Genomic DNA, 25,643 nt, shown 5'->3' with positions numbered 1-25,643 from the left:
GTATTTTACCCTGAGACTGCCAACCAAGTCATTAGTTTTTTATAACGATTGAGAGTTGTAGGTTCAGCTGGAGATGGGAGGGAATGTTTCAAAAACAGTGATAGCAGAAGCAAACTTACATATGAAAGAAAGTAGTAAGCACAGAGTTCTGAGGGGAGGGGGAAGAAACAGATAAATAAGATTTGTATTGTGGGTGATGTGATACCCATTTCCATTCTTCGTTTAAGAATTTACATTTGGCAGTTCCTTCACTTCAGTGGAAGGATAAACCCTGCCGTGTGTATCAGCATCTCTTGCACTGTAGCTGATCCATTCTTTTGAGACTATTTCTGTCAGAACTCTTTAAGTTTTTTCATCAACAGGATGTTATTTTCATGCATGTGTGTCTTGTTTTGTTAAGCAGGTTCTTACCAATTGTATTTTATGAAACATTTTGCCTTAAAAGACAAACAAGGTGTTTAAATGTAACTTTATAAATCTACTCATATTCCTGTTATCTTCAGAATTTTTCAGATTTCCTGTTTCGCTGGTATTTAGAAAAAGGAAAGCGAGGGAAGCTGTTGTCTCAGCCTATTGCTCAGCACGGACAGCTGGCCAGTTTCTTGCAAGCTCATGAACATCTGAGCTGGTTGCATGAAATTAATAGTCAGGATTTGCAAAAGGTAGGATTCCTTAATACAACCAAACTGAAATACCATATGTTAAATGAGTCAAGTACATATACAAGTCGGCAAATGATCTAGTTCTGATTTGTCATCATCATCAGATGACAGTTTATCTAAGTGACTTAAGGGAGAGATGACATGTATCATTAGTGTGGTTCCAACAGCCTCCTTCCAGGCACCCACTGGTATGTCATCTAAGCCGCTGCACCATGTAATGGAAATTAGGACTGCTTTTCATCCCTTGCTGGTGACTAGTATTTTGTATCAAGGAAGTTTTATGTGGCTTTGTGATCAGCACTTTTGTGGAATTGACAGTTTACAGGGAATATTAATGGGGTCATCAGATTATCCAGCAAGGGAAAAACTGAAATTTCAAAACTAACTATTTAAAGAGAAATAATTTGGAGGTATCACAAAAGTGATTAAAGTAATCAATAGATTTTCTACTTGTAGTATAAAAGCAGTATTATCTTTTTAGTAGCTAATGAGCATGTGGATGGGTTAATGTGACATTGGATTCTTTGTTGCCTTGTAGGCTGCCGTGTTATTCATTCCCTAGTTCCTGTTGGTCGGTCTCCCCTTCCCTCTGCTAGATTCCCAAATGTGTTTCAATTTAGCAAATAAACTAATTCTAAAGAAATACTGCTTCTTTCAATCCATGTGCACATCTATTAAGCATGCAGTGCATGGAAATGTTTATCCTATTGCAAATTATAGGTTGATAATACTTTATGCCCCTTAAAAAAATCCACACACAACCTCAAAACAAGCCAACAAAAAACCCCAACAAACAACAACAGAAACCATCCAGAGAGTCTTGTAGCTTTCCATTTGTGTTGACTGAGGTTTTGTCTTTCCCAGCAATGCACTATGAAGAGGGGACAAGGATTCTAAAATACACAAGTAATTCAGTCTGAATAGTTTATTTCTGAGTAGGTGCTCAGAAATTTTCTGTTCTTTGTCCAACAGGCATATAAATTCTTGCCTAAACGTTTGGTTACTGCAGTGATAATGCTGGTTTTCAAATTCCTGAGTTAACAAATAAATCAATCAATATGCGAAGTTGTCCTGTCAAAGCGTATTTGCCTGATTCTTATGGCAAAAACAATTCATCCTTTGATCATAAGATAACTTTTTTGTGATTACTAATGAAAATGTTCTTTGGATATAATTGGAGTAGAGCCGTTTTTCTCTTCCTGAAGAGTGTATTGCAAAGTTTTAATGTGCAAGTTGTACAACTTTTAAAAATGTGGGTTATAGTATTACAAACAATATCTGTGAGACTGCAGTTCAGAGTAAATCTTTATCTGTTAACCTTCTGATGTTAAAGTCTAAAACTGATTTATAACATCTTTATTAATTTCAGGCTCACAGAACATTGCAGACTTTGGCAAATATGGAGACCCGATACTTTGCAAAGAAGAAAACACTTCTTGGCTTGAGCAAATTAGCTGCGCTGGCATCTGACTTCTCAGAAGATATACTGCAAGAGAAAATAGAAGGTAAGAAATAAAAACAGAGCACAGTGAAGAATAGACTACTGAAGTTATTAAATTAGAATTTTGCAGATATTTAACCTATTTAATTTGGCAGATAGTTAATCTATTAGTCTGAGTCTCTAACTTAATGTGGTAGGCAATACAGGTTGATTGTGCTATTTGCAGGAAGACAGCATGAGGCAGTAACTGTAGTATTTTCACCCTCACTTGTGAGTTAGGATTATGATTGAGGGGCATTTGTACCTTTTCGCTTTTTCTAATAGCACACAAAATATTGGCATACATAACAAGCTGCACAGTCTTTTTGAGAAGTCATTAGACAGTTTTGAAGTAGATGAAGCTGCATTTTATATTTCAGATGCAAGGTAAAAGTTATTCTGTTTCTTAAAGCCTGTTTATTGAATAGCTCTCAGTTTTGAATTATTCTCAAGCCTCGAGACTCTTGGGCTGTACAAAGAAGTCTTGTAACTGTGTCATATTGTGATAATGTGCCCGCAAAGTATACACTTGTGATCAAGAAGTGCTTTCTCAGCATCTTACTCTTTGTGTCTAGAAAGGTTAAAGTGACGTTGCTTCGTTATGCTTTAACCGAAAGCGGAAACCTGGGGAAAAGAAACTTCCTTAACAGTTGTTAATGGGAGAAGTAGGGATGCCTATTTTGCTTCATTGCCAAATGCAACAGTTCCACTGCTCTGCTTTCCTGTCACTTTGGGAAATACCCTTTTCCCGATACAGTTTGTGCAGCATGTGTTGCTATGATTTTGTGAAAAAGCAATTCTACACTAATAGTTATGCTAGTACTGGCCACCAGGGGGAAGCTTTGAAATACTACTCATGAATATTACTCAAGCTTCATTCTATTTATCTGCACATCTATCCTTGTATGTTTTTACAATTCTTAAAAGAAATCCTGTTGAAAAAGGCAGGCGATTATTGTGATAATTAAGTAGGCTTCACAAATTATTTTTAACTTGTAATAATGTTCTCTGTCCTTTAAATTATATAGCATTGCATGAAACCTTGAAGTAAAAATTTATTTTTCTCATGGCTGTGAGAAAACCCTCTGCTAATGTGAAGAATCTCATCTCTAAATAGGAAAACTGTAGGAAAATGGGGAAATCAGAGCTTTATTTCAGTAGAGTAATGGACTCTCAAAACTTGGTCTGGACTTTACTCTGCTACACATTTCTATATGACACATGACATAGCTTTTAAAACTTATGTTCTTTGTGTATCAGTTTTCTATTGATAAAGAATAATTATTTCTGCTGCATTCTGCTTTTTTATTTAGACAGATAAAATGCTTCTTTCTACCAAGCAATGGAACTTGCAGGGGACAGGGCAGGGTTCACATGCTGTGGCTGAAATGATTCTGTTTGGATTGTTTCTGAGTAATAATTTATAAGCCTAAAGCAGATTGTACTGGAAAATAAAACAATCAAAATAGGATAATTAATGAGATGGAGCAGGGCAATGGCACAAATCTTCTGTCAAAATGGAGCTCCTAAAAACTGCGACCAGCTTTCCTGCATAGTGCAAAAACTTCCCTCCAATCCTGTGTATTTATTTTGTGATTTTGAGAAGGGTTATCAGTCTGCATTGCACTGGAAGCCTGAGTGGAAAGTAAGAAATAGTTCACCTGGATGACAGTATGGAAGTGGAAGTATTTCTGTGCTTCAGGAACATAGATAAGGGTCCAAATAAAACGCTTCATAACAAACACTTGTAGACCTGAATAATATTGTGACTTGACAGTTATTACTGTTCCAAATAATTTATTATTGCATTCTAATAACATGAAACATTCATTTCCTTAAATGACTACAAGAAATATCGGAACAGGAACGCTTTCTGTTACATCAAGAGACGCTTCCTGAACAATTACTGGCAGAGAAACAGCTGAACCTCAATGATATGCCAGTGTTGTCTGTATCTCAGCTCATTGATGTAAGTATCTCCTGTTTTGCTTCATTGCACAGGTGAAGTTCCAGTATGTTTTCTGCCTCTGTGTGATAAGTGAGAAGATCACAGCTGTCTTTATCCCTTCCATGACTTGCTAAGCACCTAAAGATCTTATACATTAATTTTTTAATCTTTGCTTAGTTTCTACCAACACCAGGCTTCAGAATGCTGGTTTTAGTTCAAGTTCCTTTTTGTTGAACATGTGCCTTACAGTGCTGCTAGGAGAAGAAGAAAATCAAATCAGTGCCAGAGGCTGATTTACTGGTCTAAGCCAGTTTTTAGATATGAGAGAATTTTTACCTTCCCTTACATTCTCAGTAGGACAGAACTTGGAAGGCAGAAGGAGTTAGAATTCCACCTTAGTGGAGAAGGATGCTGCAATCTAGAAAAAGAAAGGGCTAGAAGCAGGAAGAGGCTTTTGGTCACCTGTTGCGAAGAGGCACTTAAAGTCTTTCTACCTTTTTTATTTGTTTGGGTTTTTTTCAAAAACAAACAAACCAACCCTTCCAGCCCACATTGAAACAGAAACATGAACTGCTGCAGTCCTGGGATCACTAATGGTGCTGACTCCCTTTCCACACCCCTTGCTGGTGGTAGCCAGCAGCCAGTAGCCTTATTGTTTCTGCCTTGTTTGCAGCATATTTTTGCCATCCAGTGATGCACAGAAATAAGATTTGATGAGCAACAACAATACCTTGTAAAACAAATCAGGTCCTGTCTTGGTGTCAGTTTTGTGCCTCCTTTTCCTGTAATCCTGTGGAAAATCAAAAGTTGTCAGTGCACTTGTTCTAAGAAAACTAGAATGTAAACAAGGCTGATAGCAGATTCTGAAGTCATTACCTGTGTCTTTAAGTGAGATTATCTGTGGAATTAGAGGAGATGAGGAAGTGTCACTCATTACATGGTGAGTACTTGGTACCATGACAGTTTTCCTTCTGAATTCTATTGTCAAACTGATGCTCATACTTGCTACTTCCAGTGCAAGAATGGAACTTGGGAAGTGTAAATAAAAAGACCGTTAATGTCAATTTTCTTTTAGAGTACTAATTTAGAATTTTTGGGGTGAGCGGAGTATGAAATATCGATGGCAAACTTGTCTGTTTTTAAAAGGTAAAAGGCTGTATGTGTGCTCAAGTACTGCTTTGAGCTTAATTACCAAAATAATTCTGAGAGCTTATTTGTGGAGCTGAGCTCTGGCTACAGTAGTCCAGGAATGTTACAGCCTTAAATGGCACTTAAATTTGAAACCTAGCAGCCTTATATCCAATATCATTTGTCCACAGACCATTGTCATGTAGGTGGAATGCCGCTCTAAAACCTTAAGTATATTCCTTACTATAAAAATACTTGCAGTTGAATCAAGACATATTTTCATGAGAAGGTCATGTAAGTGGAAAATACATGGTGGTCTTCCCACAATGAGTTGTCCATGATATCAGTTACATTAGTTTGTAGGCTAAAAATAATTCTCCATGTTAATCTCTCATGTCATAGATGTACATATGTGATGAGAACAGAAGGGCCAACGAGTATGACTTCAAGAAAGCACTTGATCTACTGGAATATATTGATGAGGTAAGAAAATATTTGGAAGGATTTCTAATCCAGAGACTTTTAAAAAATTATTTGTTATTATTTAAGCTAGGATGGTGCATTTGCAGTTAACATATTAGCTTAGTGTACAGTAATTAAAAATAACCCCTGATGTGTTTTTTCAGTTTGTTTTTAAGTCACTGGATACTTAATGCAAAATGTGGTTTAGGTCATTTAAGAAAAATGACACTCCTCATCTTCGCTTCCCATTTATAGTCTATAGTTTCTTTTTTAGAGCCTTGCTTTTCTCCAGGCTTTCTCCAAACAGCACAAAGATCATCTGTTTTCAGTAGTTTAGCTCTTGTGTCTTCCTTCTTGGCAGTTTCTCTGATTGTCATGAGACAATGTGGGATAGTCACCAGCTTTTTAACATGTAAATAGCATTGAACCACAGATTTGGGATCTGCTTTCTCACTGCATCTGGTTTTACCATCTAGTATATTGTCAGGAGTAATTTTCCACTAAGTGTGAATAAATCAACTTCTCAGAAGCACCCAACCTGAATTAACAGTCTTTGCTAAAAAGCTAAAGTTGTATTATTTCAGTGAAAGTATTTCTAACTGATTGAAAATGAGACCTCCTTTATGATTATCCCAATTCCTGCTAGTGTGGATAGGGCTCTGAGTTAAAATCCTCTCTGTAGTTGTACTTTGTAAACACCATCGTGCCACTTGGTTGGACTGCAGTAACTCTGATTTGATAATTAAAAATGCTTTTATAATTAAATTTATTTTTAAATTTAAATTTATTTCAAATTTGCTTAATTACATTTCTTTAATCAATTTTTTTTTTAATAACATTACTGTTATTAACTAGGGCTTTTTTGCTTTATGTATGAATATGTTTACTTGTCATGTGTTTAATATTTTGTGTACTGAGGAAAGAGTATCACAAAGTAGCATGTTACTCTGAGTTCTCTTTAGTTTTAAAAGAGAAAAAAAATGCATTCCAATTTCCCCCTTCGTTTTCACAACATAAATAGTCCAAATAACAATATTTTGCAGTAAAATATACTTGAGTGAACTCATTTGGTTCTTTCTTGTAAATTAATTTTCCTCTTAAATTTTGTCAACACAATTCATGAACATTGAGACAACTATATTGGTTTCTTACATCTAAATAAAATAAGTGCCACTCTAAAAACATGCGATACAAAATCATTTTTTTGGCTCAGATGAGAGTCTCTAACAACTTCAGTAGAACTGTTCAGCACAAATTTGAGATGGTGATAACATCAAGACCCATCTTCTTGTTTCCAGGCTTCTCAATGGAAGAGTTCATGCTTTCTTTTATTGGAGGAATTTAAAGTAGATGTGATGCTTCGGCACATTGAGATGGGGAAAAAAATAGATGGTCTTTTTTTCTGATGTTATATTTTAAAGGGGGCTCTGACACCAATTATCTCAGTTTCTGTGCAATGAAGGGACGGCCTTTCCAAGACAAGTATATATCTTTGAAGACATTTAGTAATATATTCATAAAGCATACATCCTAATGTGGGTCCTAATGCATGCTTGTTAGGTTGGCCATGCTGAAAAAAATAAGCCTTGGCTTCAGTCACCATTTAGCAGCACATTTTAAAACAAAACTTGCCCAGAATAGGCTGTTCTACAAAATGGTACTTGTTCACATGCTTTAAAATCAACCCTTTTTAAAACTGAGGTAGTCAGTCTTCAGCAGTGTGTGGTCATGTAGAAAGTCTGAGCCGTATTTTTAAATGAAAACAAACACTCTTTGGTGTTTCAACAGTCTGATCAGGTCACCTGTTAAAATCGCATGTGTTTAAAAACAATGTTCAGTAATTGAAGAATCTAATTCTTTGTTATCTGTGTGACAGATTATTTCTGAAAAACAAATAATTTTAACTTGCCTTTCTTTTCTCCTTTTGTGAACTGAAGGAAGAGGAAGTGGATGTAAATGATCTTAAACTTAAAATTCTCTGTAAGGCTCTCCGAAGAGATGGGTAAGCCCACTATGAATATAAATTACTACGAGTATTTGTGATGTGACTTGTCCAGAATTACGCATTAGTATACTGTTGTCTGGCTCACTGAAAAGATTGAATTTCATAGTATAAGCTTAGTAAAGTAGAAACTATCTGTTCTGAATGTGTAAAGTGAAACACCAGCAAAAAAAAAAATCTGAAGTACTTTGTTCACTTAGCTTACTGGCAACCTACTATGCATTCTCAGCACTCAAGATAGAAATGCACCCATGCAGCTTTCGGTCTTGAACTCTTTGCTAGGGTAGAAGAAATGACCAATGCTGAAGCTTTATTTTACTTTGAAGCATCTCAAATAGAAGCTTTTTAAAAGAAACATATGCAGAGGTCGCTCTTGCAAACTTTGATTTCACTTATTTTTAGCCATTGAACCACATTGACACATTCATGACCCTTTTGAGCTACAGCTGTGTTCTTGACTGTTAGAGGTCAAAGGCTTAAATACTGCTTAAAAGAGCCCCTCTTATGGATGTTCATCACCAAACACAGGCTGAGTCCAATTAGTCAGAAGAATCTTCTTGTCATGCAGTGCTACTGTTCTCTCCCAGGTTAAATAACTCAAATGGCATTTCCTCCCTTTCCTTTCTCATTTTCAGAAGTTGCACAGCTTTTCTAGCTCCCATCCATGTTCCAAGAGGACCTAGGAAAGAAAAAACAAGGAGAGAATACATTCCAAGTGCACTCTGCCATTTGTGATTAAAATGGAAATAAGCAGCACTTGGATTCACACTCATGTGTAGGATAGATTCTAAAGGGCAGTGGTCTGTAGAAAATAAATTCCTACTTGCATAGCTAAGTTATTGTCAGGTAATGACATAAATAACATGCAGAGACAGGTTCACACTATTCCAAGTGGGTTTTTTCCCTTCCTATTCTTTTCAAGACAGGAGAATTCAGAACTCCTGCATGACACCAGTCCAGTCATTGGTTTATGTCCTTTCTACCAAGCCAAGAGCAGAGTTCTGAGTGTCATAATTAAACCATTCAAATCCTATATAACGCTGACAAAATTTTGTCCACTCCACTGGCTACTCAGATGCAATTTGCGATCACTTTGCACTGAACAGTGTTGTCTGTGCCTATGAGTGATTTGTTTCCTCAGATCACTCCCTCCTTCCCTCACATTCTTCCCAGTAGAATTAAAGATCACATCTTAGAAGTTTGAGAGTTTACGTGACGTACAGGGTAAAACTGTTTGTGGTGAGGTGCCAAGAATTTGTCAGTAATAGCTCCTGGGAGCCATGTCCAGATCTGTTGCAAGTGTGTCCCGTTGGTCCAGGGAGCTTCATGTTGGTTAAGGGAGCGATACGTGAACTGGTTTTGTTTGGTGGTTTCACATATGGAACAGGAAACTTTCACAACTGAAGAACCACAGCAAAGGAAGTTAGGTTGGTGTTGGCTTAAAGCTGCTACACATAAAGTTCTGCAAAGATGAAAAATTGTCATTTAAAATCATCTTTCTCATAGAAAAATCTCTTTGGGATTTTCTTATAACAGATGAGACTTTCATTTGTGAGTCTTCGCCTTCACATTTAGTCACAAATGAGGCAAACTGTATTTGTTTTGTGTCTGTGTGTACTGTTACAGGCCTGCAACTTACATCTTACAATTCTTTGCATCCTCCTTCCTTTTCTCAGCGTCAGCGCTTTTTTTTCCAAAAATGTTAGCAAATTGCTGCTCTTGCTTTATTCTACCAAAAAATAAACCTGTATTTGTATCATCTCAGTCATAAAATACCATTACCAAGAATAGGTAATCCTTATCTTGATAGATAAATTTTTTGATTTTTATCAAAGAATTAATGTTTTCTTTTACAGTTTAGAAGATGGGAAGAATTGCTGTTATCCTAACTAGACTATGTTATAGTAGTGCAATTTTATTGCAGTTTTATTCTTGGAATAAGGAATAATTAACACAAGATAGCTAAAACCTCTTACTTTGAGATATAGCTAAGCACATAACACATGTGAACATGTCTTAATCACCTTTGATGATTTATCAAATTATTTTGCATATTTTTTCTTGTTAGTTTTCATTTGATTTCTTCTGTGCAATTCATTCCACAATTATTCCTTGCCTTGCAGATGGTCCAGTTCAGATGGTAAAGATGATCCAATTGAAAGAGCTAAAGATAGCATATTTGTGAAAATACTACAAAAACTACTTAAAGAAGGTAAAGTGGACTTTAAAGTGTAATAGAACCTCTTGAAACTGTTGTTTCAAAAGCTGCTTAAGATGAACACATATAAAAGTAGTGCTAAGAAATTCCCAGAGTAATAAAAATTTCCATATGCATTCTGCTGGATAATTTCAGTCATATGGAGCTAATTCTATCTTGGTAAAATATTGAGGGGATAAGAAATGAGCAGACCTAGTAATTATTTGCTCAGTAGGGCAGCCATTGGATTTTTAACAGTTTCTTACTGTACAGTAAAGTATGTCTTCTGGAGTTAAATATTTATCCTTTATAAGATAAGGGATTCATAACTATTTGTCTGTCATTCAGAAAAGCTTAAACTATTTTAGCGCTTTTTTGTTGTTGTTTTCCCTCCCTACAAGAAAAAAAAAAAAAAAAACACAAAAAAACCCACAACATCCCCAGTTAAAGCTGAACATGGGAAATTATGGCCATGGAAATTACAACTGGGGGGAGAGGAGGGAAGGAATTTAGAGTCAGAGTTTGTTTCAAATATTACTGCATATGAACTTTTTCCAGAACAGACAAGGCTCCATGTCAAAAATACAGAAATGAAGTTCTTCAGAACAGTTCTGGTTTTGTGTGTTCAATCCTGTCAATTTCTTCTCTCTTGTAAGATTCCCACACCCCAGACTGAAATGTTGCAAGTGATTACATAAATATTTATTATATTGCTGATATTCCTTTTTGCCCTTTTAAAATTTTATTTTATTAATTTTGGTGAAGTGTTATAGAAAGACTTGGATTTAAGGTTTAAGAATTTTAGGTTTAATTATAAAATCTCTGGGCAGCTCTGTTTGGGTAGGAAACACCTTTTTATTTTAAACTCAGTTTTAGAGGTTATTTAAGCTTTACTGTATTTCTTGACATGTATAATAGAGTTAGATCATCTCAGTTCCAAAAGAATAATTGAACTCTGAGGCAGGCACAGGTGTTTACTTAAAAATCATCTGAACTAATTCAAAGTACTTTTATCAGTGCTGTAATAAAAGGTTTTGTGTTGTAGGAGTTCAGTTAAGTGAATATTTACCGGAGGTGGAGGACCTGATGCAATCGAACGAACTTGGCAGCTTGAAACATAGTGGTTACTTCAAATTTGTGTTGAAGGCAAACTATGAACTCTACGTTCAGGGACAAGCATGATTCTCATCATTTTTTAAAATGCATTTTCTAAAGGACTGTTAAATTCATGTAAACTTTTTTAACATGTTGTTCTTTTTTTGCTAAAACTTTGTAATAAAATCTATATGAATGATATACTTGGTCTTAAATTTGTAGATGTTGACACTTCAGTCGGGGAGGCAGAAGAAAAACCTTTTGTTTTCTGTGCCGGGTGCAACAGGGAACCTGCTGCAGGAGGTGGAAACTTCTCCTCTTACTTCACTGGGGCTGTGATTTCAATTGAGAGAACATAATGAAAACATGAATGCTGGGTGACTGTGTAACTTATGAAAAAAATAAATGATTATTCTGTCAGGTAACTCTGCTCCCTCTCTGTACAACACTTTATGCTGTAGAAACTAGGTAATTTCAATTTTGCATTGAAGGTTCCTGGCACAAAAAGGGTAAGTGGCTTATTGCTAGTCACTCAGCTTGTCTGGGACAGAAAATAAAGCACAGTTCTCATTCAGAGTCCCCTGCTCCAGTAAATACACCATTCTTTCAGTTTCTATCTGTAAGATGAAAATTTTTCAAAATATTTTGATATTTTATCTATTAACTTTAAGTTATATCCAGATTTCTAGAATACATGTAAAAATGAGATTGGCAGCTCACCATGTAGTAATTCACAGCAACTGCTTGAACCTAGGCTCAGAAGAAACCTAGAAAGCAGCTATGTAAGTGCAGGAGTCCAGCATGATCTTCCTTACTCCAGTGACTTGTTTTCTACTGGTTGATGCTACAAATTTTCCTTTTTTTTTTTTTTTTTTACCCCACTGCCCCCGTGATTTATCTCTGACATGGGATTAAAAAAAAATCCATTTAACTTTTCAATTTTAATTATTCTGATTGGCAGCAGATTTTAATCTTTAAATAAAAGGTACTTTAATCTGACATGTTGTAGCTTTCTTTTGCAAGTAGCTCAACAGCCAGAGAGTGACTGCAGAGCAACTTGCTTGCCCTTATGTTTTACTTGTCTGGCTTGATGCCTGCTGCAACAACTTGATCCAACAGCTGAGAAGGTCAGAAGTTAAACTGGTTGAAGAGAATCCAGTTTCTAGTTTTAAAAGCACAGCTCCCCTTCTGTGGCTTCCCCTCCTCCCTGTACTAATACAGTAAGCTGGGCTGAGAGTCTGAACATGTTTGGAAGAATAGATTTATCTAGGGGGGTTCTAACTAATATGGGAAAGAAATGCACTAGCAGTCATCTTCTAAGATTGTTCTAAGAAGCGAACTTTGCTCTTCTGCTGCCTTGCATGGCTGAGAGAAAGAATCATAGAATCATTTCAGTTGGAAGAGACCCTCAGGATCCTTGAGTCCAACCATAACCTAACTCTGGCACTAAACCATGTTCCTAAGAACCTCATCTAAACGCCTTTTAAACACCCCAGCGATGGTGACTCTACCACTTCCCTGAGCAGCCTGTTCCAATGCCTGACAACCCTTTCTGTGAAGATTTTTTTTCCTCATATCCAATGTGAACCTCTGCTCGTGCAACTTGAGGCCATTTTCTTTCATCCTGTCACTTGCTACTTGGGAGAAGAGACCAACACCCTCCATGCTACAACCAGCCGTGGCTTCAAAAGAGTGTGTCATTGAAAGCTTTAGAACTCCACTTGCTTGTTCAAATGTCACTTCAAAGGTGGTTTCACATTATTAAGAAACTTAACATTCTGGGAGTAAGGGAATAATCTAACAAATGAGTGCCACTCCATGCTGAAATATGTTCTAGTTGAACTCTTACTAGACTCTTTAAATTCTGCTTGAAGAAGAATCTCATTAATTGACTGCCCACAGCAAAACACTTTAGGGATATTTCATCCCTTCCTGTTGACCACCCATGTTCTGCCCAGGTGGGCAGGGAAGGCTGCAGACAGCTTGCTCCCAAGCCAGGTGTTTCTGTTCATCCACAGCAATCTTGTTTCACAGTGCCTGGCTGCTCTGCTGGGCTGGGTTTATTCCTGATGGTGTAAAAGCATTCTCCAGGTTCTCAGGGAAACAATCGGCCATGAAGACCTTGCAGCTAATGTTTTACTCTGTTGCTGGGTTGGGAGGCATTTGGCATTTGTACAACGGCTTTCCAGCTGACTATTGCCAAAACAGAAGGCTACCGGCAATGAGTTTACTTAAATAAAACCTCATTAAAATAACTCACACGTCTAAACTGAAGTTTAATGTTCTTGTGCTAGGAGCGTTGAGCTGGGTCAATATTCTGTTGGGAAACTTGAAGAGTCTGGGATTTGGGGCTGTTCCTCCTTGCTGTCCTCCAGCTCATTATGTAATAAGCTCTTGTGGTGCAGAACTGCTGTCTCAGATTACTGTACAGGGAGGATGCCTTCATTTACCACCACATATCAAAGGCCGTGCCAGAGCTCTAGGTTGTATCCAAGTGTAACAACAACAAACTTGGAAAAAAAAATTCAGGTTTTGGTTAAGACAGCCTAAGGAGTATGGATAGCTCCTTTTGAATAAGGAAGTACACATTGTTTCTTAAATACTTGCTTTCTCAGTAATAGAAAATACACATAGTGCAGGATGTCCACGCTTCTATCTGTTGTCACCAGAATAGCAGGAAAGCTCCTCAGTTGTCATTTGTGATCAATTTCAGCAGCTCAGTGTTGTGGATAATGATCTCTGTGCTCAGCTCTCTTCTGGAAACTAGCTGCTAAGGTTTTCTGACTTGAAACCAAAATCAAATCAATTTCATGAGTCCAGTTAAATATCAGATTTAAGTGCAGAAAATTATCTTTTATGCAGAACTATAAGAATTTAATATTGCCATTGGGTTTTTGCTGTAAACTAGATTGGGGTAGGAATAAAGTTAAAAGAAACAGAAGAAATAGAGTAGGTTTATGCTTGCATTAGATTTCATTGAAGGATTAAGAATGTTTCTCTTTCAGCAACATTAGGCTTCCTGTTATTTGATTTCTGATTCAACACAACTGACCGTATTTTGGAATCAACGACACTGCATTACAGTTCTGTAAACAGATTTGATGGCTGTGATGCCTTTAAATGCTTTCAGGCTTCCGATTTTTGTACTGCCAGTTGTCAATGCCAGAACTGAAGAATGATACAAGAAGTTGAAGAACAGTATAACTGTACTTTTATAGACTAACTTAACAGGAAATTAAAATCTATAGCAGAATAAAATAGGGAGCAGCCAGGGGTAAAGAGGAATGCTGCCAAACTGAAGGATGCAGAAATTAAACAGGGGAGAAGAAAAGTTGTATGGTTCTCTGTTGGCCCTTCTGCTCTGCCTTGCAGTGGAGGAAATCAGTTGCAGAAATGCATTCAGTTGCAGGAGACTCCTCACAGCATGAACGCTTCTGGCTTATTATTTCTTCTTCCTCCCCTCCTGCTCTTTAAATTTTGAAAGGTTTTACCCTTGGCCAGTTGTGCTTTCAGAGAAGGTCTTGAAGGTTGATTTGCATTGATTCATCGGCAGGGCTGCAAATCCGCTTGCGTTACTGCTCCTTTCCATCAGTCACAGGAATTTCTATATGAAATCTTCCAAGTGTACCACATGGAATCTCTGCTTAAATATCGATAGCTGAAGGAGATGAACTGTTCCTCTTCCCTTGCGCAGTACCTTCAGGTCCTCAGAGGTGACCTGCCTGTGGGACTGCGCTCCTTTTGGGAAGGGTGAGCTGGTGGGTGCCGCGTTGCCCGGCTGAGCTCAGCGGCCAGCAATGGGCACTGGGTAATGGCACCAGCATTCAGGCCACGTCAGGCCTCTGGGATCAGACGGTCACTGGGATTAATGCTTCACTGGGCTCCTCTTCAGGCGTTTGACAGACGTTATCCCCCGCATTTATTTTCCATTTTTAAATCCCAGTAAAGAAAAAATACATGGCTTAACTACACATGTAAAGCTGTGGCTTTCACATGGGCTGTTATGTGTCATCATGTACCACAGCGTGATGTGCAAACCACGGACCCACCTTGTCCCTTCGGCTTCTCTCACAACCCCTGTCCGCCTCCCTGTCTCCCGCCTCTACATGCGCCGTTACAAAATGGCAACGACCCCGCAGCCCCGAGCGCCGGGGCAGCGGCAGGCCGTGCCCTCACAGCCCACTGTCCCTCGGCCCCGCTGAGTCCCCGGCAAGACCTGGGCCCGCTCCGCCCTCACGCCCCGGCGGGCCCAGGCCCGGGCCCGCTCCGGCCGCCCCCGCGGGAGGGCCCGGACCTGCGCCCGGCGGGGCTGCGCCGGCGGCCCCCACCTGCTTTGCCCTTAACGGGACCGGCGGTGCCGGGGGATTATTTCGGCCCCGGCCGCGGGTGGGGGGGCCCGGCAGACGCTCCTTATACGGCCGGGCCTGGCTCACCTGGGCCGCGGCCAGAAGCGCCTTCTTTGGGCAGCGCCGGGCCGGGGCCGCGCCGGGCCCGACGCCCAAATATGGCGACGGCCGGGGCCGCATTCCTGGGGGCCGGCGGCCGCCGCGATAAAAGGCTCGGCGGCGGCCCACCAGCCACCCGGCGAGGAGCGGGGGGACTCTCTGTCAGCGGCCCGACGCGCGGAGCCCGCAGCCAGCCCAGGTAAGCCCCGGCCCCAGCGCCCCAGCCCTGCGGCTGCCGGCCGGCCGTGAGGCTGAGCCCGCCCTGCTGTGCCCCCGCAGACAAACCACACCATGTGTGACGAGGACGAGACCACCGCGCTCGTGTGCGACAACGGCTCCGGCCTGGTGAAGGCTGGCTTCGCCGGGGATGACGCCCCCAGGGCCGTGTTCCCCTCCATCGTGGGCCGCCCCCGCCACCAGGTAGGGCGCCTTCCCCCTCCGAACATCCCGCCGGCCCTGCCCCAGTGCTGGCCGAGAGTCCCCACTGCCTCCCAGACCTCTGTGTGGAGGGGGGATGTCTGGTCTGCTGGGGGGCCCTGTGCTGCTGCCCGTGGAGAGGTTGCTGAGCACCCTGTTTCCTCCCTTGCAGGGTGTCATGGTGGGTATGGGTCAGAAGGACTCCTACGTAGGAGACGAAGCGCAGAGCAAGAGAGGTATCCTGACCCTGAAGTACCCCATTGAACATGGCATCATCACGAACTGGGATGACATGGAGAAGATCTGGCACCACACCTTCTACAATGAGCTGCGTGTGGCCCCTGAGGAGCACCCCACCTTGCTCACTGAGGCCCCCCTTAACCCCAAAGCCAACCGTGAAAAGATGACCCAAATCATGTTTGAGACCTTCAACGTCCCTGCCATGTATGTGGCCATCCAGGCTGTGCTGTCCCTGTATGCCTCTGGCCGTACCACTGGTGAGTGCAAGTGTTCAGCTGGCCCTTTTCCCAAAGCAAGGATGCCCAGGACTGGTGCCCTGCAGCTGGCAAGTGCTCTGTCCCCCAGGGCAGGGCCCTTCCTGGGCTGTGTCTCAGGTGGCTGCTTCTTGTTTCCACAGGTATCGTGCTGGACTCCGGTGATGGTGTGACACACAATGTCCCCATCTATGAAGGGTATGCCCTGCCCCATGCCATCATGCGCTTGGATCTGGCCGGTCGGGACCTCACTGACTACCTGATGAAGATCCTGACTGAGCGTGGCTATTCCTTTGTCACCACAGGTGAGCACTGTTCCCTCCTTCAAAATGCCCCCCCTCACTTCCCACCCTTGTACCTCCAGGGATGCTGCAACCTCTCACTCCGTTACAAACCCTGGGGGTGCTCCCCTGTTGGAAGTTCGCTTGTGGTTGGGGGTCTGGAGTCCTAGCAGACCTGTGGAGGAGATGCAAGCATTCCATGTTCCTTCTTTGCAATCACTGATGCCTTTGCTCCCCCCTGGCAGCTGAACGTGAGATTGTCCGTGACATCAAGGAGAAGCTGTGCTATGTGGCCCTGGACTTTGAGAACGAGATGGCCACCGCTGCCTCTTCCTCCTCCCTTGAAAAGAGCTACGAGCTGCCTGATGGGCAGGTCATCACCATCGGCAACGAACGTTTCCGCTGCCCAGAAACCCTCTTCCAGCCTTCCTTCATTGGTGTGTATGCCCCTCTTCCCTTTCTCCTCCCCCACTGGCTCTCCCCTCTCTCCTAAGTCCTCCTGTAGAGCTCTTGCTTTGCACTTAACTTGTGTCTGCTCTTGTCCCCTTCCCTGCCCCCAGGTATGGAGTCTGCAGGGATCCATGAGACCACCTACAACAGCATCATGAAGTGCGACATTGACATCAGGAAGGACCTGTATGCCAACAATGTCATGTCTGGGGGTACCACCATGTACCCAGGTATTGCTGACCGCATGCAAAAGGAGATCACAGCCCTGGCCCCCAGCACGATGAAGATCAAGGTAAGCCTGCAGCACAAAGGATCCAGGCGCAGGAGCAGCTGCCTTCTGCCCCCCTGCAAGCAGTGTGCAGGGCTGTGCGTGTTCCTGTGCCTGCACCCCGCGGTGATTTCTCGTTTACTGATCTCAGCTCTCTTGACTTTTTCTAGATCATTGCCCCACCTGAGCGTAAGTACTCTGTCTGGATCGGTGGTTCTATCCTGGCCTCCCTGTCCACCTTCCAGCAGATGTGGATCACAAAGCAGGAATACGATGAAGCTGGTCCGTCCATTGTCCACCGTAAATGCTTCTAAACATGTTTACATAATCACTTTGACAACCATGCTCAGGATGACAACCTTCTAGGTTGCAGGCTGCCGAGGACCTGCAACAGCCATGTAACTTTCTATTTTGTAACAATTTCTGGTTACTGTTGCTGCAAAGCTCCCTGTGACACAGTGTATGTAAAGTGTACAGAAATTAATTTATTTTACCTCGTTTTGTTTGTTTTTAAAACCAATGCCCTGTGGAAGGAAACAAAAAACTTCAAGAAGCATTAAATCATCAGTCATTCTGTCACGCCCCTGCTGTGGTTGTTTTTGTTGTCGTTTGCTTGGGTTTCTTCCATCACTTGCTCACATAGCATGCTGTCTAACAGAAAGGGTGGTGGGGCTGGAGCTCCCCATGAAGGAGGAGGCCTGGTGAGGGGACAGGATCCCAGCCAGAGGAGCCACCTCTGTGTGACTTCTTTGGGTTGTGGGCAGCTCGGCTGTGCTGAGAGCAGCTGGGGTGGCCATGTGTTGCATCATGCCACTGTAACGTGGGTGCCTGCTGCTCTGCAATGTGCTCCTCCCAGGCCCAGGGGGAAAGGGTTACCTGGAGCCTTGGCTTGCAAAGGATTTTGTTTGGCTCAGCCTGCCAAAAAAAGTAGCCCTGGCATGCTGGTGCAGCTCCAAGGCGTGATGGACGGAGGCAAGGCTGATGCTGAGGGCAGGTGGCGGGTGCAGGTTAAATAAAGAGCTTTCCACTCCGCTTATGGGAAACCTGCCTGCCATCATGCTGTCCCTGGGGGACTGAGGGCAGCTAGGGCCACTTCCTCACCCTGCCTGACAAGCTTGCCCTTGCCAGTGGTACCACCCCCTCCTCTGCCCTCCTGGGGCCAGACCTTTCACTCAGGGACTCCCTGAGAGACGAAGGAAAACCCCAGAGGCTTCCCCCTGCTGAAGGAGTTTCCCTGCCCTTTTTGCCTTTGCAGAGGCGGAGCAGGGTGGCAGGTGGGGAAGTCTCTCTGCTCTCATGCTGGGTGGGTTGCTCTGGGGTTCCCCTTTTCTTCCACTGTCTTCCCCAACCCCACCAGATGCTCAGGTCCCTTGAGGGGCACCCTAAAGCCCTGCCAGGTTTGGCACAGCTCCTGGCTCAGGACACATGTGCAGGAGCAGGTAGACTTCAGAGGAGGATTCCTCCTAGGGCACAGGGCCCCAGCAGGAAAGTAGTCCTTGAGTTTTGGGGTGTCCCTTTGCTGTGGGAGACAGCAGTGCTGGCAAAAGAAGATGTTTTTTCAGCTGAACGTTCAGCCCTGGAGGGTTTTTAGCTCTGTTGTGACTATGCTTAGGGTGCACTTGTTTTGCATTTTGGCTGATTTTACCCTCATTAAAGTAAGACCTACATGTGAGTACAGTTTTTCATCATCCTATCCACAAAGAAAAAGCCAGAGGGAGGAGCTGGCCTGATCCTTCCCTGGCATCTGGTCGCAGGGAGGCCTCCAGGCAGCCCTGGGAGCTCCTGAGCCGAGATCCCTCTCTGAGTGACTGGGGTTGGACTGGAAAGCAGGAACAGGGTTACTTCTTCAGAAACAAACATGAGCTTTCACTTGCCATGTGTGCAAATCGTTGTATAGTGGCACATATTTCACCTGACAGCTCTGTGTTGGGATTTGAGGAGATGCTTAACTGATGTTAAGTCCTCAGTACTTGACCCCTGATCTCAGGTTCAGTTGTGGCTTAAGTGGTGCTACAAGGTGGATTTTAGGACTTGCTTCTGCTGTTTGACTAAAAGGCTGTTTCAGAAGAACAGATAAAATGAAGTTAGAAAAGCAGCCTCATGCACAGACTCAACTCTCCCACCTGCATGATTTAATTTAGAACCCTAAACCCACAATAGAAGGGGCTAATTTGGAGTGGGTTGGGAGTGATCCTGAGGATCCTTCCTCCAGCAAAATCAGTGGGATTAAAATCAGATCTTCCAGACCAAAATCAGTGAGAGCAGGGGATGTTTCCTCCCTCTGAATGAAGACCTAGGTTTTGCAGTGCCAAACTCAGGTTTAGGACGGCTCATGAGCACAGCTGTGGGCAGCGGGCAACACTTCAGCAGCCAAGGCCTGGCATAGGCACTGGCTTGTGTGGGGAGGCTGATGCTGCCATTGGCATCTCGTTGTCAGCGCTCTCTAATGACAGCATTTTGTCTCAGATTAACACACAGCATCAGATATTCTCAATAGTGTTAGTGCCAATTTAATCCCATTGAAGTTAAGAGCCAAAAAGTGCATTTTTGCAGCTGAAAAAAAAAATGACTGGTGTGTTGTTTTGGTTGCTGAATCAATGAACTGAGATGCAATGAATTTTCAAGCCTAGCAAACCAAACCTTTTCAGGTTTTTGTTTCAAACAAAACCACATTCTTTATTATGAAACCAGCCTCTTCTTTGGGCTTAGAACTTTCAGTGATTGAAGACAGATCGTTTGGAAACAGGTGAGTTGGATTTTCCTACAGCTCATAAGCCCTGGTGCTGGGAAAGTGTTTTGGGAAATTTCACTTGTGCACAGCAGTTCAAGTTCGGTCTTCATTGTGTGCTTCTTGGGAATTGCATTATCCTCCCTGCACCTGTGACAGTGCTGTTGGCTTCAGGCAAAGGATCACCAGGACCAGCATCCTCTGTTTGAGAGAGGCAAAGGAATAGGCATGACTGCAGAGGAGTACAAGGGAATAGAGGGAAGGATGCAGGACACCGACGTGCCATGGGAGGGAGGGTGATGGCAGAATGGCTCTTGCCCATGGCAACAGCATCCTCTGGGGCTGTAGCTCTCTGCTTGCTCCACAGCCTGCTACATCTGGGGCTGGACCAGGGCAGGACAACCCTCCTTAGCTTGGCTCCGCAGTTGCACCCAGTGGGCAATGTGAGAAGCTGCCCTGGATGCAAATATCACCAAGGGTTGGAAAATACAGAGAAAGAAAGAGTCCTTGAGGGGATGCAAATTATGTGGGGCTGTTTAAATGAGCTTGAGAGGCACAATCGTGACTGGGTTTTGATGTAAACTTCCCCAGGGGTCTGTGGATGTATTGACTCTTAGTGAAATTATTTAAGAAGATAAGAAACAGGGGAAATGTGGGTTCTGAGGGACAGGCTCCAGGGAGGAGAAGAACAAACGGAATCCTGGAGAAAAGGAAGGCACTGGGGCTGCTTCCTAATTTCATTTTGATAGAGATTTTGCTAGTGAGAAAATGCATTGTGCAAAGAGCAGAGCAAAATGTCACAGCTTTATCCTCTATTTGCAAAAGGGAACTGGCACCACAATGCACTTCTCCCCTGGGACTCCAAAACTACAGAAACAAAAAGCCCTTTGACCTGCGGTATTCATTGCTTTTGGCTTTGCTGAGAGGACCTGAAGACCCCCTCACTTAGTGCCAACACCAGAGCAGCTCCACTGCAGACTCAGATGACTGTGAATCTTCCACGGGCATTAGGCCAATAGTATTTGCTCCATGAGATTTAGTAAAAGGACAAAATAGAGACCACTTGAAAATTGCTGCTACATTTTATAGGAAACTCCAAAGTAACAAATTTAGTGACATTCTTTATTTTTGAAAATGAAGCATTAAAATGCAACCCTTCAAAGCAAAGTTGTTTAAAACTTTAAACACTTTTGTTTTATAAGAAAAGTTTTTGCTGTTTGTGTTTCATTAATCCACAGAAAATTTTAATCAAAAGAGCATTGCCTGTTAGGGTTTCTTTCTTTCTGAATTGAACAGGCATTTTTGTTTTAAAAATAACTAAGAGAGCTGTTCAGATGTATAGGTTTCCATGGTGCATCTCCTGGGGCTGGAAAAAGAAGCACATGAGGGTGACCATAACCTATTGATCAACCAATGGATAACTGCAGGCAGTGCTTGTTATGGTGATAAACTCTCGTGTTTTGGGGGAGGACACTGAGAGGGGGGTGAACACCGTGCTGCTAAGGTTAGAAGTAGGACAGACCTGTTTACCTGTACACATCTCCCACTTTGCATCTGCCCGTGATGAGCTGCTGCAAATCTTTAGGAGGCTTTCAGTTCAAATTTGCTATCCCAAGCAGCTGGTGTGGAGGGCTCCTGCGTGGGACGGGTGCTGGTCAGGGTGGACAACTTTAGCAACAGGGCCATTCAGAGCATCCCCCGATCACACACTCTCTCCTGGCAACTTCTGGCAGCTTTGGGTGATCCTTTTCAGTCACCCAGGGGCTAAAGAGTCTTTGGGGGGACCAAAAGGGTCTGTCTTGAAGCCTGGGAAATTGTTGTAACTGCAGATGGCAAAGGGTCCATTTTTAAACTGTCCAGGACCTGAAAAACAGAGCAGCTTCGGATTGTTACGCAGTGGGGAAACCTGGAACCATTGCTGGTTCCCACTGGGGATGTGCGCTGTGTGTGATGGGGATGAGAGAAACCTTTTATTGCCCAGGGTGTCTCTTTCTTCCCCCATGAGAACATCCCATCAACCTTAAAACTGCACTGCCTGGTGCAGACACTGCCTGGTCAGCAGCATGAAAACCTCCAGTATAGTGGTGATCCCGGGCAGCTTATCCTCTTGCACTTGCAGGGACCACAGCCAAACCCTGTCTTGTCTCGGCTGCTCAAGGCCACGTTCTGAAACCAAAGTGTGCAGCTGGGTGGCAGCTCTGGCCATGGTTGTTCAGGGAGTGCCGCAGGCAGCCCGAGAATGAGCCTCTCCGTGACCCCACCTCGGGGTTATATATATATACACCTGTGTATATATAGATCTTTGGAGGGAGCTTCCTTGCTTGGCACATCCCTCCCACCCGTAATACACTCCAAACATGCTCTCCCTGCCCCCCTGTGCCCTCACTGCTTGGCTCCCAGCAGCTTCTCTCCTTTCCAGGAAAAACAAGGCTTTAACGCTGAGAAATATCACTGCTGGAGGGAAAAGGGGGAGGACCTCCTTATAAAAGGGCTCTCACGCATGCTCAGAGATGAGGAGCATAAAAAGAATGGCAACAGTCGTCAATTCCTGACCCCAGCTCACAGAGGCGTGTTTATTTAATTGTGACACAGCTGGGCTCTTCCACAAGGACCTGAGTTGTATTTGCAAAGGAGTCCGTGGTTTGTAGCTCTTCTAGCTAGGTTGCCCTCTTTCACCAAAGTGCAGGTGCTCTGAGAGGGAGTCAGGCACATGAAGGCAAGGGGACATCTGTATGGCTGCAGCTCTGTCCTTTTCCTAGGGAAAGAGCTACCCTGGTGCCTGACATCCACAAACAGGGACAGCGGTGCCCCCACAGGCAGCACTGAGGTGGTGACAGGAGATAGTGACCCATTATCTGACACCCGCTGGTCCCTCAGACTCAGACATCACCTAATCTATTGGAGTGCAAAATAAAATTTGTTTACATTGCCATTAACAGTGGCCAGTCCTGAGTGTAGGTTGCTGGTGCTGTGCTGGCTAGGACAGCGCTGGGAAGGGGACACTCAGAGAGCAGAGGAAGGGGCTGGTTGCCAGTGTGGGGCAAGACCCACAGCACTGCCAGCTGTGCTGGGGGAGCAGATGATGATGGGACAGTCCCGCCCTCCCAAACCTCCCAGCAGCTGCAGAGAGAGGGATGGGGACCATGCAAGCGGGAGGAGGTTTGAAGCAGATCAACCCAAAAGAAGTGAACAAGGTTTTTGAGGGCAACTACATCTGCTTCTATAAGATTTTTTTAATGGCCTTTAGCAACGATACCCACCAAGAATGGTTAAAATAACAGGAGCATGAGGGTCTAAACTGGTTTGAGTTTGCTGGAAATGAGTGATGCTATCTCTGGATTATCTGCCTGTGGAGTATGGCCAAGGACGCAGTGTGGAGCACTGCATGCTCTATATACATCCCATGCTGAAGATAAAGTGTGGTGCAGGTGTTGAGGCCATCCACCTTCTTGCTCTTATTTGGAGTGGTTGTGTAGGGATTGAGGCACTTTTCAAAAGGCTGTAGAGCAGGATATTTCCTTCATAAGGATTTTTTTATCCTGGAAATCCCTACCCCAAAATAACCCAACAGAGAGTTACCAGAGCTCCCTAACCCCATCCATTTTGAAGCAGAGATGGTGTTGTTCCTACCTACTCCCAGCAGCACTGCCACAGGTGATATGCCATGCTTCTGTGACTGCAGAAACTGAGCAGTTTACATTGTGAGATTGGTTTTCTTTCTGTTTTTCCCTTTCCCATCCCAAGCCCATCATGGTTTTCCACTGTGATCATGATCAAGTCAACACTCACTGCTCTGTTTGTTGCCACCAAAGTGGCTTTTCTGTTTCCCATCTCAAAGAACATAATGAGGAATAGCTAATGTTCCTGAAGGGTTTTAAGATGTTGTCATAGAAGGTGTTTGGGGAATGTGAAACACTTGTGATCCTAAATTTAGCTCTGAAAGTCACGCAGCCCAGTTTCCTGGCACAAATACCAGAGAAAGTCTTGAGATCTGAAAGTCTTCCAAGTGTGGCCACAAGCTGGATGCTGTGGTAGCCCTGGGACCTATGGGTATCTCCGGCTGTCCCTCTGGAGAGTCGATGGTGTTGCTGAGAGTCCAGACCACCCTTTTCCTCCTGAGCTGTTTGCACCAGAACCAGCAGCCTCTGTCCTTGCTCTGGGTCTGATGCCTTTGTATTTGGCCCGCAAGAGCCTTGTGGGATGAGATTATTTTTCAAAACTAATACAAGTGGAAAGTTTAGGAAGATTACAGTATTCAGTCCAGTAAACTCCAAGAGAATATGAGAAATCTCCATGGGGATAGATGTTCTAGGACAAACATGGCTATTGATTTTAGACCAACTACTCTGAGATTTACTCTCTCTTCCCTTTACTTTTGGTAGCCCACTGCAAACAGCCAATCCTGGCCAAGACTGCGTGGTCGAGGGGTTATGATCCCTCTGTTCATATGTGAGGGGTTAAATGCCAAACGGGTTAATAAAGAAGACTGATCTGCTTAGACAGCAAAATCTGGAATTAAGTGGAACTTGGTGCTAAAATCCAAAGTCTGAGTTAAAAAGGGCGAAAGGGTGTCATTTAATACTTGAGGTGCTTGACATCTGGTGACAAGTTGCTTTATGTTTTCTTGCTGCCTGCTGCATGTGCTCCCTTGTGGAGGAACCACTGGATGCCACTCCTGTCACATCTTGACCAAGATCCAGAAACCAGGTGTAGCTCTGCCCAAACTGATAGCACTTGGTTTCTTCATCAGCTTCAGCTTCCCCGAACAATGATTGCAGCAGGACTGCGGGCAGCCCAGGGAGTACACCTGCTGAATGTGCATCATTGTTTAAAAATAAAAAGGGGAGAGCAAAGATTAACATGGAAAATATTGCAAGATCAGCAGATGGTGTGGGGAAGGCTTGTGCCTGGGCTTGGGGGTCTGGGCAAGGACAGAACAAATACTGGGAGCCATGGACACGGAGGCATGGCCACGTCAGGACAAGCTGTGTGGATTGATCTGCAGCACAGGAATCCAGGAGAAGGCTCCCAGAGGTCTGTATAGACATTGTGCTCAGTATTAATTTTTATTGTTCATGCAGGTTAGATTTAGCCTATTTCAGCCCATTTATCCAGCCTCAGATACCCTCTGCTGGGTTAGGCAAACCCTCAATTTAATGAGGGTTTGAAAATGTGCTGGAGTTGCTTTATGCAAGTAATCTTCACTGAAACCACTGAGAGGACAATGGATTTGGTTAATGTTTAAGAACTTGTATGATCAGGTCCCAGATTAATAAACAAAGCCATAGCAATAAAAGAAATCACATGAGGAAGCAGAAGGGAGGAAGAAGGAACAATTAATTTTATTTCTCTAAGTCCAGAACCTAGCATGGCTTGAAGCCATGAAATGATCAGTTGGGATAAAAAGATTTTTAAAATATTATTTTCCTGGAAGATGTAGGATGCATTTAATCTATTACTCGTTCCACAGAGATTTTATTGCTGATTTGATAAATGACAACTTTTTTTCTCATCTTCTGTGGAAGAATCAGTCTGAATTAAGGAAGAGTTGAGCAAACGAGGGTATAGAAGAAAACAAAAAAGCAG

At 43.1% G+C, this 25,643-nt stretch overlaps 2 protein-coding genes across 2 annotated transcripts in view; both read left to right on the top strand.

Annotated features, from left to right (window-relative positions):
• Positions 1–11,175, top strand: part of NUP133 (nucleoporin 133) — a 34,073-nt gene extending 22,898 nt beyond the window's left edge. The window contains exons 20-26 of the mRNA XM_065835414.2: positions 504–662; positions 2,032–2,167; positions 3,993–4,111; positions 5,621–5,701; positions 7,618–7,682; positions 9,806–9,894; positions 10,925–11,175. Of these exons, the coding sequence (XP_065691486.1) occupies positions 504–662; positions 2,032–2,167; positions 3,993–4,111; positions 5,621–5,701; positions 7,618–7,682; positions 9,806–9,894; positions 10,925–11,061 (786 nt within the window). The 3' untranslated portion in view covers positions 11,062–11,175. The remainder of the gene's footprint in view (positions 1–503; positions 663–2,031; positions 2,168–3,992; positions 4,112–5,620; positions 5,702–7,617; positions 7,683–9,805; positions 9,895–10,924) is intronic.
• A 4,315-nt stretch (positions 11,176–15,490) lies between these two features.
• ACTA1 (actin alpha 1, skeletal muscle) lies at positions 15,491–17,908 on the top strand. The gene is made up of 7 exons (XM_065835416.2): positions 15,491–15,618; positions 15,699–15,839; positions 16,009–16,333; positions 16,474–16,635; positions 16,857–17,048; positions 17,172–17,353; positions 17,500–17,908. The coding sequence occupies exons 2-7, from the start codon at positions 15,711–15,713 to the stop codon at positions 17,641–17,643; spliced, it is 1,134 nt and encodes a 377-aa protein (XP_065691488.1). The 5' UTR covers positions 15,491–15,618; positions 15,699–15,710; the 3' UTR covers positions 17,644–17,908.
• Positions 17,909–25,643: the final 7,735 nt, after the last annotated feature.

Source organism: Patagioenas fasciata, chromosome 3 (genome assembly GCF_037038585.1).
Source record: "Patagioenas fasciata isolate bPatFas1 chromosome 3, bPatFas1.hap1, whole genome shotgun sequence".
Classification (NCBI taxonomy): domain Eukaryota; kingdom Metazoa; phylum Chordata; class Aves; order Columbiformes; family Columbidae; genus Patagioenas; species Patagioenas fasciata.
The sequence above is the reverse complement of the archived record's forward strand: the minus strand, read 5'-3'. Positions and strand labels throughout refer to the sequence as shown.